The sequence below is a fragment of the Aulonocara sp. 'chitande type north' Nkhata Bay genome, linkage group LG5 (assembly GCF_057382095.1).
Source record: "Aulonocara sp. 'chitande type north' Nkhata Bay isolate Kocher_YH1m ecotype deep benthic linkage group LG5, A_spYH_male_GT1.1, whole genome shotgun sequence".
In the NCBI taxonomy this organism is placed as follows: Eukaryota; Metazoa; Chordata; class Actinopteri; order Cichliformes; family Cichlidae; genus Aulonocara; species Aulonocara sp. 'chitande type north' Nkhata Bay.
Genome location: NC_141348.1, coordinates 38,688,366 through 38,704,698, shown reverse-complemented (window position 1 = coordinate 38,704,698; position 16,333 = coordinate 38,688,366). Strand labels below are relative to the sequence as shown.

Genomic DNA, 16,333 nt, shown 5'->3' with positions numbered 1-16,333 from the left:
AAGAAAGGAATAAACAGCTGGAACAGGAAAACAAAGTCATGACAGTAGTTTGAAGTAGAAAGAAAAATGAAGGACTGCAAAAAAAAAAAGCAACTGGAGGAGAAATTTAAAGCCTTGGAGCAGAAGTATAAATTACTGGAGGAAAACCAAAAAATGGTAGAGGAGAAAGAGAGAAAAAAGAGAAACACAAAGAGTTGAAGATGAGAAATGTATTATGAATTGATGCAGATGTCAGGAGGACAGAAACACAAAAATACTGCATGAGAGGATAATCAGCTGACCTTTCAACTGCAAGTTAGGTTTGTTGACTGACATGGATTTTTAATTTTTCACATTAAAGAATAGAGTTGCGAACACACTCTGTACATGCTAGACGAAAAAGAGTTTGTCTTTATCTCAGTGAGTCTGTCTATACAAATAATCTTCTTTTCCTTGTAATTAACTGAGTATCATAGAGATGGAGGTGAAGCTCTTTGGATTTAAATCTGTTGAAGCTGCATTTGGAACATGAAGAACACTTATCGTTTGCAGTATGTCAGAAAGGGACAACTTGATTATCCAAATGCAGAGCTCAAAGAAGGATTGTCAGTTAGACAAAAATTGTATTATTTTAAAAGGAAGTTTAAAGAGGGTGCTCATGAGGCTTTGGCACATTGGATGAGCTGAGCTGAGCTGATTGCTGGAGTATGGAGATAAGAATGTAGCTCCAGGCTGAACAGGTTTAACTGAAGTACAGTATAGCATGTAGTGTGTAGCTGATAATGCTGGCACAGTGCCATAAGAATACTCTGAGACACATAAAGAAAAGACTGTGAAGTAAAAAGTAAAAAATATTCAAGAAGTGAATGATGGTTTTATTTAAATTATAACTGGAGCTTGAATCTTAATCAAGCAGTCATTCAATTTATTTATAAGCACATTTTAAAAAAACACACAGGCTGACCAAAGTGCTGTACATAGTAAAAAAAAAAAATAGAGAGTAAAAATGTGTTTTCAGATGGGTTTTAAAAATGTCAAGTGTTGGAGAGATCCTCAGGCATGTAAATGGATTGCCCACAGATGCATAATCAGAGCACCAAGTCAATACACACCTATAACAGAAATAAACCAAATAAGGCCAGTGTTGGGAAGGTTACTTTTAAAATGTATTCCACTACAGATTACAGAATACATGCCCCAAAATGTATTTTGTAACGTATTCCGTTACGTTACTTAGTGAGAGTAACGTATTCTGAATACTTTGGATTACTTAATATATTATCATGCTTTTTACAACTACATGAATGTACTATTGCTGTGTGATTTATTAGTATTACTGAAGGTTATTGGCCATAGCAATACTGACTACATTTTTAAATCTTAATATAAAATGTGTAACAGTAGGGTGGACATTACGTAAGGCTGCACTTTTGCAGCGATCTCTTATAGAAAACTATTCCGCGTGTATATAAAACAGGTCCACAGCTCCGAACCGTAAAGGCGTGAAACCGTAAAGGGTCCTCTGGCTACATCACTCTCAGAGGCCATAGGTATTTCTGTATTCTGTATTCTGATGAGCTATGAAACCTGACTGAAACCTCTCAAGTCTTGCAGACTCCCATCTCTGCAGGACCTGTACACCTCCAGGACACTGGGGCGTGCAGCTCGGATCTCAGCTGACCCTTCTCACCCTGGACACAGTCTGTTTGACCTGCTCCCCTCAGGCAGGAGGCTCCGGTCCATTCGCACCAGAACCTCTCGCCATAAGAACAGTTTCTTCCCCTCTGCTGTTGGACACATGAACAATAACCGTATGACTGTTCCCACCACTAACACATGACCCTACGCTGTGTTCACTGCATCATTCCATGTTTGGCACTGATCACAACCTGCACTCATGTATATATCTATCTACTTAGCACTTTTAACTCTTATTCTTATTTTTATTTTCATGTCTATTTAAGCATAATTTATGACAGTATGTTTGCACTGAAGCACCGCAGCAATTTCCTAATGTTCTAAACCTGCTCAACATTTGGCAATAAAACCGATTCTGATTGTGATTCAGATTCTTAGCTGTTTCACAATTACTCTTTCAAAAAAAGAAAACCAAATCTCTAAAGAAATCTCTAGACAGTAGATTTTCCACTTTCATCATATAGCTGCTCAACAGAACAATATGACAGCTATTTACTGTAAGACTTGGAGCTATCATCACCACCATATGGCCACACCACTGAAAAGACAAAGCTTTTTTTCACAAGCAGACATAATGATATAAAGGCAATATGGCAGTGTTTTTCTTAGAATATACTTCCCGAGGATCATAATACAGACTTCTTGACATACCTTGTAAGCTATGTAATATCTGGCAAAAGCGAGTGTTACCATTTGAAACTGTGAATACACTCGCTAGCCTTTAAATATATATATCAATATTATTTACAATTTAACATTTAAATGTTACATAGCAAAAGTACCACTTGAAAAATTGGTATACATTAACACGTGTGTTTTCCTTAGAAAAGGAGAGTCCTTTAAGAAGGACTTAAATGTCATGGTGTATTATTTTGTCCTTATAAATGTATCGTTATGACAAATATTTTTAAGAGGCTGTCAGAACTGGTATCAAAATCTATTTTGATATTCAAGTCTGCATATCCTTCTCTTCTAGGCATGAAGAGACACATCATATTAGTCATATTCAAAACTTCAACTAACCCTGAAAATATCTGACTGCAGGTTGAGTTTTCCAACATCTCCTTATTCTATTCTGCTTCTATATAACCCATCTGACCCTGCCAAGCAAAACCTGTAGGTACACTAATGAGGAATGACATTTTCTTTCTTCCTCAAAGATAGAAGAGCTACCAGCATTCAACAGCAAGTTTTGTAGATTGTTTTTTCAGTTTTGGTCTGATTGTTGAACACATTTAGTTTATATCACAAAAGCATTCTGCATGTCCCCTGAGTGGTTGTGTGGGTTCACTGAAGGACTCTAATCTGCTTGTGAGTGGATGACAGAAGAATGAGTTCAGCCCTGGATCTGAATTGAAGCACTGAAGGTAATAGAGCCTAAAAGAAAGAATGATTAAAAATAAACTTTGAAAGAGAGACTAATTGTATATGAATGTGTATCACTGCATTAGTGTCACTTAGAGATGCATCTGTTTAGTTTATTGCACATCAAGCTCTGGGTCACAGGTGGGCTCGAGATTATCCCAGCATATCCCAGAGAGGTGATATAGCCTGAACACCCTAGTAAGCAATATAAGGCTAGCACTGAGACATGCATCCACACCAATGGGCAATTTAAAATCACAATCAGTTAATCTAACAAAAATATGAAGGGAAAGTGAAACACCCAGGAGATACAGATAAATGCACACAAATCATTCATGCGGAAAACCCTAGGTGACCAGGAGGTTCAAAAATCAGAGCTGTATCTTTGCTCCGATTGGAATAACATCTATGGTATGCCGCAGGTGAAGCCTATCTTTAAAATATATTACTGTGTTTCTTCGTCATATGATGACAAAGACACACAATAAAAACAATAAACATAATAATAGACAAAGAGAATTTGGGCAGCCATTAGCAGTTTTCTTCCTAAAACAAATTTGTTTTATTTTTCCAAATATTTGAATCGCTAATGTTATACTACTTCCTCACTAACAGTAACGATCCCTGCTGGTGGTGATAGTGTAATTGTTGAAGTGTTGTTAAAATCAGTTTAGCAGAAGCAGCAAATGACCATGACACAAAAGAAAAACTTGTGTGAATTTTCTTAGAACTGCTGCCTCAATAGTCAATAGATTATGTGTTTCAGATATTTTACTTTACCTCAAATTACTAATGCTTTTAAATACTTTAATGGCCAAATCTTTTATATGCAACACTAAAAAAAGCACAAAAAAGCAAAAACAAAAAACATAGTGAGGCACATGTGCACTGAAGGACATTTTATTCTGATGGAGTAAGAAACTGAGGTGAATCCAGAGTGTTTCCATGGAGATGATCACTCTTCTCAACCCATGATCTGGCAAAGCAAGGACAAATGAATCATTACATGATTACCACAACAATCAACCTGCACAAAATGCTGCAAAAAATATTTGTAAGAATTGAATGGATTAAATTAACTATGAAATCTTCTATTTACTGCATTAGTAAGACTAATAAAACATTACCACACACAGTAACTCAAACACAGTGTTTTAAAATGCTGTGATCTATATTAATGGTTATAAAATACTAACACTGTTCATCCAGCTGATGTAAGCAGAGACGCGGGTGAAGACAGTAGGCTTCTGGTAGGCATTGCAGCCCGAGGAGGACACAAAGCTGGTCACACCATGGACAACATACTGGCCACCAACACTGCAGTTCAGGGGGCCACCAGAGTCACCCTGCATTCGAAAGGTTACATCACAGACAAGCAAAAAAAAATCATTTATGCATTTTGGGTAAAGTCAAGAGCAAATTTGCCAGTGCACTTAACTACTTCCCAACTTCCAATGTCCAGCTAACATCTCAGTCAGCCTAAAGCAAGTTTGTGCAGAACACAAGTTTACAACATGCACTTTGTGCAGCTTAAGCACTTGCTTGAATTATTGTAAGTGACTTATGCCCTGCTGAAGCAGCAAGTAATCCCACATGTGCCCCCCAAAATATCTTCCTTGACAGGAAGGGGTCAGCTTCCAACTCAGTGGGAGACATTAAATGTCACTCTGTTACAGTGACATGGGACTGAAATAGAACAACTTCTTTCCAGCGTTTCTTCCTGTCTGTTTATACCCAAACATTTTTTAGGGCTGACACACCTGTTTGCTAAAGAGCTTAAAAAAACAAGGTTCAACGTTTGTTAAATATTACAATGAATGAAGACAGTGTTCATCTTTGTTTGTAGCTAATAATGAAGTTCTAGATTTTAACTCATCTCAACCCTAAAAGGTTATTAACCACATAGCAAACCTATTTTTCTTGCTGATGGTTTATTACGGATTCAAAAGACTTAATAAATTATTTACGCATTACCAACTTAACACTCCTGGATATTACACTTTAAACAACAAAGCGTTGCTAAGTAAAAAGCATGAAACAATCGCTCTGGCCTAAAATACTTCATAATGCTCTTGGCTCACCTGACAGCCAGAATTGCTGCCGCCACCAGCACAAACCATGGTGGTCTTCACTGTGCTCCCCCACCATCCGCTGCTGGAGCAGGTATTGTGGTCAACAACAGGCAGAGAGGCCTGCTTCAGCTGGGCGGAGAGCTGACCTCCAGCTGTGTACAGCAGTACAGAAAAAAGACTCACAATACAACTGTGTCTTGAAAAAAATCTGGGTGAAAAAACCCTCTCTTGACTTTATGGTTCTTACAGATTGCTTTCCCATGTATGCTAGCACTGCACCGAATAATTTACTGTATAGTGTAAATGCATGATATCCTTATGTCAGACTCACTCTGGGTGCGACCCCATCCACTGATATAGCAGGGGTTTTTGTTAGGCAAAACCTGGTTAGCAGGAGGCAGAGCGGCGAGCTGGACGTAGTTATTGAGAGTAGCATCAGATGTCAGACGCAGGAGGGCAATGTCATACCTGAGAGACCAGCACACAGTCACTTCAATGAATAACACGTTTTGTTCATCTTCTAAAATATCATTAAGTCTTTAAGGATACAGAATAAACATGCCCCAATTTGCCAATTTTAAAGATTTTACTTGAAAAATATATGCACACCATATATATATAAAATTTGTGCATGCAAATGTGTGTCAGATCATGATATCACTAACCCGCCTGCAACATTGTTGGAGTTCCAACTGGGGTGGACGTAGACCTGACTCACGGTCATGTACTGCTCTGTGCCCTCATGGGTATAGATGTCGTGATCCCCAAGAACAACACGCCAGGTTCTGGGGCTGTGGGAAGATGAAATTTACATCTCTTTAATTATATTATAATGAATCAATAATAATAATAAATCAGTTCACAAAAAAACTATGTAGTTTTTTTGCTAGTTTATTAAATAGAAGACTGATATGCAATAAGAAAAATGTAAAGCCAAGATTTTTTGATGAAGTTAAGTCATAAGAATATCCTGTGTAACACGCACGTGTCCACACAGTGAGCAGCAGTCATGACCCATCCTCTCCTGATCAGGGTCCCTCCACAGGTGTGGTAGTAGGAGCCTCCAGATAGGTACTGAAGACCTATCTGGAATAAAATATGGGTTTACGAAATCTGAAAATCCCTGCATTCTGTTTTGATTTGCATTTTTGGACTTTTTAAAGCATTTGTAAAGTATCAAGTACCTGCCAGGGCCAGGAGTGGGGTCTGGCCACCTCACCACCCACCACTCTCTCCTGTGTACGATCATCCTCCAGAAACCTGGGCTGGGGCTCAGCCAGCACTAGACACGGTAGAGACATGGAAAGTACAACAGTATGCCATCAAGCGTTCAAGTGATCGAAAAGATTTTTGTCTTTTGCAATAATGTCAAAGGAGAAGAAGACAGTTCTTACCAAGGGCTGCAAGAGAGGTCAGCACAAGAAACCTAAACATGTCTGCAGTTTCCTGAAATCTTCTGCAATGAAGGCTTCCGTCCATGACTCTTTTATACCCTCTAGGCCGTGTGTGTGTGTGTGTGTGTGTGTGTGTGTGTGTGTGTGTGTGTGTGTGTGTGTTTGAGAGAGAGCGAGAGAGAGATTGTGTGTAGTGCTCAGCACCAGCCCTTGTCCACCTGTGTCTGTCTCACAGTTATCACTGAAGTGAAGGCCTGCGGATTCATTCATGGAATAGCTGACTCAGCCGCTGAATTCATTATGTTTTTCCATTTACATTAGCAGTTGCTGCTCAGGATTATTTAGTTGGATTCTCTGTGTAAACTAAACTAAACTTTAACATTAATGTAATAGTCAGGGAATTTTGGGGTTCTTTGTCTGTGCTGAGGGTAAAACTTGTATAAATTTTAATAGATTGTATGCTTCTCAGAAGTCAACTAACAGTATGCTCTGTTGAGCTGAGTTCAAGTGATTGCATTGGTGATTGAAGAATATCCCATTTTATTCCCTGAAAAAAAGGTTGGGTTGCTTTTGGAGAATGCTATAGGCTATTGTTCAAAACCTGTCAGATCAATTTTAGAGTGTTTAAATTAATCTGAACAGATTATAATCCTGTACACTTCAGAAGTCATCCTGTTTCTTTTATCACCAGACATAGGATCAATAAACATTAGCGGTCCCGTCCCACTGGCAGCCATACATGCCCATAATATTACTTCATCATGTTTGACAGATAATGTGGTGTGCTTTGGTGTGCTCATGAAGTACTCATTTGCTTCTCAGTTTTCTCTTCCCATTATTCGGTAGAAGTAAATTTGGATTTCATCTGCCCAAATAATATTTTCCAGAATTGGGCAGACCCTTTAAGTTATTTTGTGGCAAAATCTAATTTGATATTCCCTTTTTTTTTGTGTGTAAAACAGTGGCTTGCACCTTATTGTAAATCCTCTGCAGAAAGTGATGTAACAATGATTTTGTGGTGGTCCAATGACCCAGTGTTTTGAGTTTTGTGGGTTCATGATTTATTTGTTTTTTAAAAGTGATGTTCTAGTTCTTTACTGTTTCATCCTTTGAGTACAGTTTTGTTTCCTAGCACTTCTGAGTTTTTTGCTATATGTTTCTGGTTCTATTGTCACAGTTCACACTGGCCAACTGTCGGTGTGTGGGGAAGGAAGACCCAAAATGCAGGACTCTGTGCGATGAATGCAGTGCGTTTATTTGCAGTGAAGTAAATAGTACACAACAATAAATCCAACTCCCGTGCTGTGTTTCTTTCTAAGTGCTCGTGCTCCGTGTCCCCGCTCCCGTGAAACATTTGCTTGCTGCTCTCCTGTTCCCGCACTCCTGCTGGAAAATCCACAGAGGCAGCTGTTAACATACAACTAAACAGCAACAGACTAGCACTCACTGATTTTGCTGGAATCACTGACGGGTAGTCACTCAACGATCCAGCGTTGGAGAGAGCTCCACCACACTTTAAAGCGGCTCCTCCAACGAAGCTTGATCAGCTGTGTGATGGTCTTCAGGTGTGGCCAACCACCTGGCAGGGCCACACCCACCAGGCCTGAAGGTGCTCTCAGAAACACCGGCATCCACACACACCTGCCTATACACACGCACACCCACAAGCATGGAACACGAGAACACAGCACAGTGCAGCAAACAAACACCATATACTATAATAATAATAATAATGAGGATAATAATGGTCCACACTGCTCATAGACCCCGAGTCCCTATAGAACCGGGTCCGTGACAGTTATTCCTTGTTTGATGTTAGTTCCCTTTGGTGTTACTTGCCTGTTCCCCCAGTCATGTCCACACGTCTGTCTGATCTCTTTGAATTCGATCTTTGTGGTTGACTGGTCTGATCGTTTAGTTGTTTCAAGTTTCTTACCTTCTTTGTGGATAAGGTTGCCAGTTTGAAACCTTCTACATTATCTCCCGTTGATCCATTTGTGCATGTTTCCTGTTCAAGTTTGCTTATTTCTTTCCAACCAATTGCTCTACCTGAACTAGGGAAACTCGTGTTAAATGCTAAACTGTGTGGTTCTCCAAATGATATCACTCCTCCCTGTTTTTACTTCTACTGTTGGACCACATATTCTGAACATAATCAATACCATCAATACCAGGCTCTTGTCAGGTCAATCACCAAGTGAGTTTAAGCATGCAGTTATCCATCCCTTACTTAAGAAACCAAGCTCAGACATTTCAGTTATGTTTTATTTATACTTATACTTATTTATACTTATATATACATATATATATATGTATATATAAGTGAGAGAGAGAGAGAGAGAGAGCTCAGCAGGTCCATATGTATGTAAGTCATATGTCCTAAACAGTTAATGCAATACTACTACTGCAAAGCTACTGTCCAAATACTTTGGTCCTAACTGTAACTCCTGAAAATGCATACATCTCATATTTAGATCATACTTAGTCCCTGCTGTTAAAACAGTCTCTATGTAGGTCTTTGTTCCTGTTATTAGTAAGAATGTTTTTGTCACGGTCTGGCTGGCAGACCGTGGGTATGTAGGGAATGAGGACCCAGGCGCGGAGCTCTGAATAACAACAGTGCGTTTATTTACAGTGTGGTAAATATTGATGCACAATTGATCCCCGTGCTCCCCAAGACTCCTGTGTGTGTCTTCCAGTGGCGTCCGTGTTCGTGCTCCCCGCTGTCGTGACTCTGCACACCCTGTGCGTGCTGTCCTTCCTCTCCACGTTCCTCCTGTAGGAAAACAATAGAGGCAGCCGTTAAACACTGACCCCCGCGGGCACACACGATCTGCACCTCCTAAACGCACACTGACATGGGAGACTAACGCAATGATCCCGCGTCGGTGGGAGCTCCAAGACTCTCCTAAGTAGCTCCCCCGATGAGCCCTGATCAGCAGCAGGTGTGTGGCTTCGGGTGTGGCCAGTCCCCTAGCAGGGCCACACCCACCAGGCCTGAAGGTGCCTGTAAACAAGAGTTCAGACACACCTGCACCCATACACACACTCATATCTACAAATATGGAGAAGAGGGGCAGCAACACCAAAAATACATATAATATAACAAGTCCATAACTGCTCAGGGATCGGACCCTGACAGTTTTCTTTTTTTCAACATTAAGATTTAGCACTTGACTTACTGAGTCATTTAATATCTTTACGTTTAGACATTAATATGTTTACATATTTTCTCACTTAACCTAGAAACAATCAGTCACTCTTACTAAATATTATGGATACATGAATGTCAGATTTTTGTAAATGTGTCATTTTAAATAAGTAGAAAAACTGAGTTGTTGCAATTTATCTTTACATAAATTGTAGTTCACTGTTGATGACTGTGGTGAAAATGCAGTCAGCTTTTAATCTATTGTTGTTTTGACAGGTTCACAGACCTGTGAGCCATTAGGAAAGACAGCTGAGCTCAAGCTACGACAATGCAGGTGAACATCTAGAGAAAAGGGAACAGAAAAGGGATCCTGTACGTCGCAGGTTACAGGATATTTATTGCTATAGATGAGGATCACTGTTAAAAGCTACAATATCAACCCCGAAGCCACACACCAGAATTATACATTAACCCTTTGATAAATATTCATGACGCCCTGCAGAGGTGCTATTACAACTCTCTATCTTTAGTGCAGGTATTGCACGTTAAGTGTTGCCTCAGAAAAGGATGTGGTTTAATGGAGATGAACGATAGTGTGGGGTACGATTTTTAAGGCATCAAAATAAATTCCACTTGTCATGTTGATTTTAACACTACAACACAACATATGTTTATTTTACTTTTGGGATTCTCACAGTCTTACCTTTAGCCAGAAATAAACTACAGAACTTCATTCAGCTGCTGTGTTTGAGTATTGTGCCTGTTATCTACAGCACTACTTTTGCGTTCCATATACTAACTTCACATGCTGGACATGCTGAGCTCGATTATTTACTTTTCTCAAAGAGAACACTGCAGGTCTGATATGAGCTTGTTCTGCACACGTGGCTCACAGACAGCATTCACACAGTGAACAATATCTCCATTTAATATACCAGTAATTAAAATGTAAATTCTGTAAACCTATATTCAAAGCTTGTACTTGAAGTGAGGCAAGTTAAATTTTTTATGAGATTTATTGTGTGAGATTTTTGTTTATAAACAAAATAAATGTCTTTACTTTAAATGAATTTAACAAAAAGTAAAACACGAGATGAATAAAACACTTTTCATTTAGTGTGTGCAAGAAATTCCTTTTAACTTTAAAGATCACTGCTGGAATCATACACAGCAGCTATCCTGTAATAATAAAAGCATAGCTAGGAGCATATAACTAATATCCAAGTAAATCCAGGTTCATTTAGGTTCATTTAACCTCCCCACAGGCCCTGCTTTAAAATATATTCATGGACAGTACTTTGGTGTTTCAAGGTTGAGTTAAAGATACAAAAAAAAAAAAGCTGTAACATTTCTCAGATTTTACATAAAAAGGCATAACAAAAAGGTTCAGCTGTACTTCTAAAAACATGATACAGATAATGTGAAAACATTTAAGACATATGAAATGTAATCAATATCTCCTGTTACTGTCACTTTGACTCTTAAGTGCTATTTGAATTTTGACTACACCCTAGCTGCAACAGGTGTGCTGTTCCCACTATAGGCACACAGTTATCGTGCATCTACTGTGCAAGTTTGTTAAGCCCCAGCCTTTTACTTCTAAAATGTCACTGAACCACCAGAGAGACAACAGAAAAGGGCAACACAATATTTATGTTTATTAAACAGAACAATTTTGGCAACCAAGGAAAAACAAAAGAAACAAAGACAAGAGAAACTGAACTGGCTGCCAGAATCAGAACATTATGCTTTATATTTAAAAAATAAAATAAAATAAAATAAAATGAATGAATGAATGAATAATAACACATAAATAAAATAACATAAAAATGCCTTTTGGTGTGCTTGGTAAAGCCCCTCTGTTTCTGCATTTGCTCTATCATAAAGCTTTTGGATGTGAAGTTTTAGGAGGTCTAATAAAACCTTTAGGTATCAGGAATTTTATTAGAAATGTGGATGTTCATTCATCAGAAATATAAATGTTGCAATATCCACAAAATCCAACTATACATCTGTTATAAAAGACATCATTCAGATGCCACGTTGGTTTTTATCAATTATTGGTTGAAGATTTGACCAGGGAAATTGCAACAAGAGAAACTTATCAAGCTTAGCTCTGAGGAAATTCTGTTCACGAAAGAAGAAAACACTTTAGTATATCAATCAATCAATCAAAGCAGAGATAGATTAGATAGATTATTATATTCTATTCAAATCCAATCTGGCAGCTGAATCAGCACTAACATCAGGACTTAAAAAAAACTCCACCATCATATAAAAAAAACAACAAAAACGAAGAGACATACACTGTAATATGAAGAAACTTATATGTATATGTAAGTTAATTTATATAGTTAATATATTTAAGCTGAGCAGTGGCTCCAACTGCTCAATGTATCTTTCTCACTTAAACCCCTCTTACAAATTCTGGTGCAGACTCTGGGCCTACCTACATGTCTGTGTTCTGAAAACCTCCGGTGGGTTTTGTTTTTATCTAGCAATAAATATTTGTATGTTCTGTATCTCTTTTGTTTCATCTGTGTCATTCTTCTGTTGTGAAGCTAACTGAGACCTGTTTGAATCTTTAGGTCCTACCATATTTATTTATAAATGTTTTATAAGGCAAAAGTAGTCCTCACTTTAGATGAGGTCAAACAAAATAATTAACTAACAACTAGTAACTGCCTGAATTAACCATGAATTACAGTATGAAATGAGTATATATAAATTCTCCAGTAACGCACTCACAAACAATGAGCTCATATCTTAATCATTATGTATATATAACTGTGTATCTCAATACTTAATTACTTATTTCATATATTGAATTACTTTCTGTATACTAATGCTAAGGCATTACTCATTAGTAAGGAATTGCTGATACACTTACTAATACACTTATTAATGCTTAATGCCTTACTAATGTTTAATGGTGCAACATTATAAAGTGTTACGCAATATAATAATAATATTAGAAAAGATTCTATTTTATTGAATGTGCTGTCAAAAAACAAAGTGAAGCTGTTTAACAGCCTTTATTAGTTTCTCTTTATTTTTCATTACATTTCCATTAGTTACCCAGTTCATTCATGTCATGTAGTAGGCAGAAAATTCTTCTGAGGCATACTAAATCCCATAAAAGACACAAAGCTGTCTATCCCATTGGCATGCCAAATGCTTTTAGCTCTGCAGCTTGGAGGCCCACCAGTCTCCTTGTGATGAAATGAACGGAACTTTTTGATCAATACCATAGACCATACATATGTATGAGTACGCGCAGAGGAGCAACCTATAAAAGCACATACCATCATTTCTCAAAGTGTTAGTACTGTTGGCAGCAAATAAACAATTCAATTCAAATTTATTTATATAGCGCCAAATCACAACAATAGTCACCTCAAGGCACTTTATATTGTAAGCTAGATCCTATAATAACACATACAGAGAAAAACCCAACAATCAAATGACCCTATGAGCAAGCACTTTGGTGACAGTGGGAAGGAAAAACTCCCTTTTAATAGGAAGAGACCTTCAGGGGAACCAGGCTCAGGGAGGGGCGGGGCCATCTGTTGCAACCGGTTGGGGTGAGAGAAGGAAAACAGGATAGAAGACGTGTTGTGGAAGAAAGACAGAGATTAATAACAAGTATGATTCAATGCAGAGAGGTCTATTAACACATGGTGAGTGAAAAAGGTGACTGAAAAGGAAAAACTCAATGCATCTTGGGAATCCCCCAGCAGCCTACGTGTATTGCAGCATAACTAAGGGAGGATTCAGGGTCACCTGATCCAGCCCTTAGCAAAAAGGAAAGTTTGTGTCATGATCCTGGGTCTTATGACCCAGCGTTTTGAGTTTTAGTTCATTTTGATGTTTATAGTGTATGTTTAAGCTCATTAGATTTTCTATGTTCATTTGCTTATTATATTCCCCTTGTGTTTTCAACCCTTGTGTTAAGTCTCCCTTATCCTTCATGTGTTTTATGTCTGTTTCTTGTCAAGGTCATGTAGTCATGTCAGTGTTTCATTGTTTCCTATTTTATTTTTAAAGAGGTCCTGTGCTTCTGTGTTCTGTTTTGCTCTTTCCCTGTGGGCGTTGTTATGTTCATGTTGTGTCTACTTTGCCTTTCTGTCCCATGTTTCAGGTCCCTATGTTCTGTCTCAGTTGCTGTTAAGTTTACATGTTTTGAGTTCAGTCAGTGTGTTTCCTGTTTTACTTTCACAGTCTGTCCTATGTTAATGGTCGTGTCCAAATTCATGGGCTGCATCCTCCTGAGGACCCGGCCTTCGCGGTCTACGTGGGCCGGGTCCTCAGAAGGTCGGGTAGGCCGGAAGTAAACGGCCGTGAAATTGGACGGTCTAGCCTTCTGATTAGCGTCACCGCTGTCTCAGTGGAGTTTAATAAACTCGGTCGTCTGCTCCTTGCTATCTAAAATATAACAGGACACTGGCGTAAATTCTCGACTGTCTCATACTTCTGTTTAATCAGTTTTCTGTTTGACGTTTAGTCAGCTGTGTAAAAACCAAGGAGGAGGGGGATTAATAAAGTTTTATTTTATCTAATCTTATCTAATAACTTTAATCTCAGCCAAACCGATTTACTCACGAACAAACAAAACACTGAAAAAAGCCCAACAATAACATTTTTAGGTTGTCTAAGTGACTTATATATTACGTTTAACCCGAGCAGCGAAAGTCCGCGGTGATGTGAAAATGATGTGCCGGGAGTTGTGCCGTTCTCGGCCGCATCAGTAACCCTCGAGCTCCCGGCTAGCTATCGAGCTGGTGGGTAGCAGACGCCTTCGAAAACGTCGACTCACTTTTGCAAATATGCGATATCTTGATAAACCGAGCAGATATTTGATGTTTACACAACTACTTCCTCGCCTGAAAATATGTTAAAAGTTTATTTTGTGACCCAGAAAGATTAGTATGAGTAATTTTAAAACTTAGTAGCGGCCGCCATTGTTGGAAACTGGAATTTGGCTGGGCCGCGCTATGAATTCTGGGATATGGTAGGCCACAAAGGACACACCCGACCCATCCTTAAAATTCGGGGAAAAGGAGGACGCATTTGTCGGCTACATTCGGAGGAGTCTACGAATTTGGACAGCCTTCGGCGCGTCGCTGTGACGTAATCGGTCTACAAATGCGGCCTCAGGAGGATGCAGCCCATGAATTTGGACACGACCATTGTTTCTAGTTTTGCTTCCCTTGTCTCGTCCTGTGTTATTACTCTCCTCCTGTGGCTCATTCCCCCTCGTTATCCCTCTGTGTATTTAAGCCCCGTGTTTCTCTTTGTCAGCGTTGTGTCCTCCCTCATAGCTGTGTGATTTTCCCTGTGGCTCCTTGTGCTTTAGTTTTCCCAGTTTAGTTTTGTATTGTTTGTATTGTCCTCCTACACCAGCAATAAAGCTGTGTTTTTTGAGTTTACCTTTGTCTCTGTGAGTTTGCGTTTGGGTCCTTCCCTTGCCTGCACACAGCCGTACTGTGACAGTTTGAAGCCTAAGTAGAGATAGTGTCTGTCTCCCGAATCCAAACTGAAAGCTGGTTCCACAGAAGAGGGGCATGAAAACTGAAGGCTCTGCCTCCCATTCTACTTTTAAACACTAGGAACAACAAGTAAGCCTGCAGTGCGAGAGCGAAGTGTTCTAATGGGGTGATATGGTACTACAAGGTCCTTAAGATAAGATGGGGCCTGATTATTTAAGACATTAATACATTAAATTAATTATTTAATTAATTGAATTACAGCATTTGTTTGCTTACCAAGAGTTAGTATGCAAGTATAAGTGTACACTAGCCTCTTTAAAAAAAAATTATGACAGTGGGTTCATATATATATATATATATATATATATATATATATATATATATATATATATCTGGTGAGGAGGTACACCAGAGAGATAGAAGGCAGGAGAATAAACCAGCTGTTCTCCACAGAACCAGCAAAGGTGTACTCTCAGTGGCAAGGGAACAATAAGAGAACAGCACCACCAAGGCTGGAGACGGAGCAATACTGGAAGAGCATATGGGAGAAGGATGCAACCCATAACGGCAATGCTCAGTGGCTAGAGGATCTGAGGGCAGACCACAGCGACCTCCCTGAACAGGGTCCAGTAACCATCACAGTGGCAGATATCCAAGAAAGGGTCTCCAGTATGAAGAGTTGGACAGCACCAGGGCCCGACATGGTTCACGCCTACTGGCTGAAGAAGCTGACTGCACTCCACGAGCGTCTGGCAGCACAAATGAACCAGCTGCTAGTTAACGAAAGACACCCGGAATGGCTAACTGAAGGCCGGACGGTCCTGATCCCCAAGGACCCCAAGAAGGGACCGGTCCCCTCCAACTACCGACCAATAACCTGCCTCAGTACTACATGGAAGCTCCTGTCAGGCATCATATCGGCTAAGATGAACAGGCACATGGGTCAATACATGAGCGGGACACAGAAAGGAATTGGCAAGAATACCAGAGGTGCAAAACACCAGCTACTGGTAGACAGAACAATCAGCCGAGACTGCAAGACCAGACTGACCAACCTGTGCACTGCCTGGATTGATTACAAGAAGGCCTATGACTCAATGCCCCACAGCTGGATACTGGAATGCCTAGAATTGTACAAGATCAATGGGACCCTAAGAGCCTTCATCAGGAACTCAATGGGGATGT

At 39.4% G+C, this 16,333-nt stretch overlaps 1 protein-coding gene across 1 annotated transcript; it reads right to left on the bottom strand.

Moving 5' to 3' along the window:
* Nucleotides 1-3,926: 3,926 nt before the first annotated feature.
* Nucleotides 3,927-6,621, bottom strand: LOC147331256 (elastase-1-like). Its single transcript, XM_086293449.1, has 8 exons — nucleotides 6,509-6,621; nucleotides 6,299-6,396; nucleotides 6,100-6,200; nucleotides 5,780-5,905; nucleotides 5,446-5,582; nucleotides 5,124-5,266; nucleotides 4,239-4,388; nucleotides 3,927-4,018 (listed from the first exon to the last, which is right to left on the bottom strand). Exons 1-8 carry the CDS (start codon nucleotides 6,591-6,593, stop codon nucleotides 4,007-4,009), a joined length of 852 nt encoding a protein of 283 aa, XP_086149575.1. The 5' UTR covers nucleotides 6,594-6,621; the 3' UTR covers nucleotides 3,927-4,006.
* Between the last annotated feature and the right edge of the window lie 9,712 nt (nucleotides 6,622-16,333).

What these genes read in the sequence shown, in the direction of transcription:
- LOC147331256 (XM_086293449.1), bottom strand. Translation starts at nt 6,593, where the DNA reads ATGGACGGAAGCCTTCATTGCAGAAGATTTCAGGAAACTGCAGACATG. An exon ending in CCCACTCCTGGCCCTGGCAG is followed by an intron (nt 6,201 to 6,298) that starts GTACTTGATACT and finishes ATTTTATTCCAG; the next exon opens with ATAGGTCTTCAGTACCTATC. An exon ending in GCTGCTCACTGTGTGGACAC is followed by an intron (nt 5,906 to 6,099) that starts GTGCGTGTTACA and finishes ATCTTCCCACAG; the next exon opens with CCCCAGAACCTGGCGTGTTG.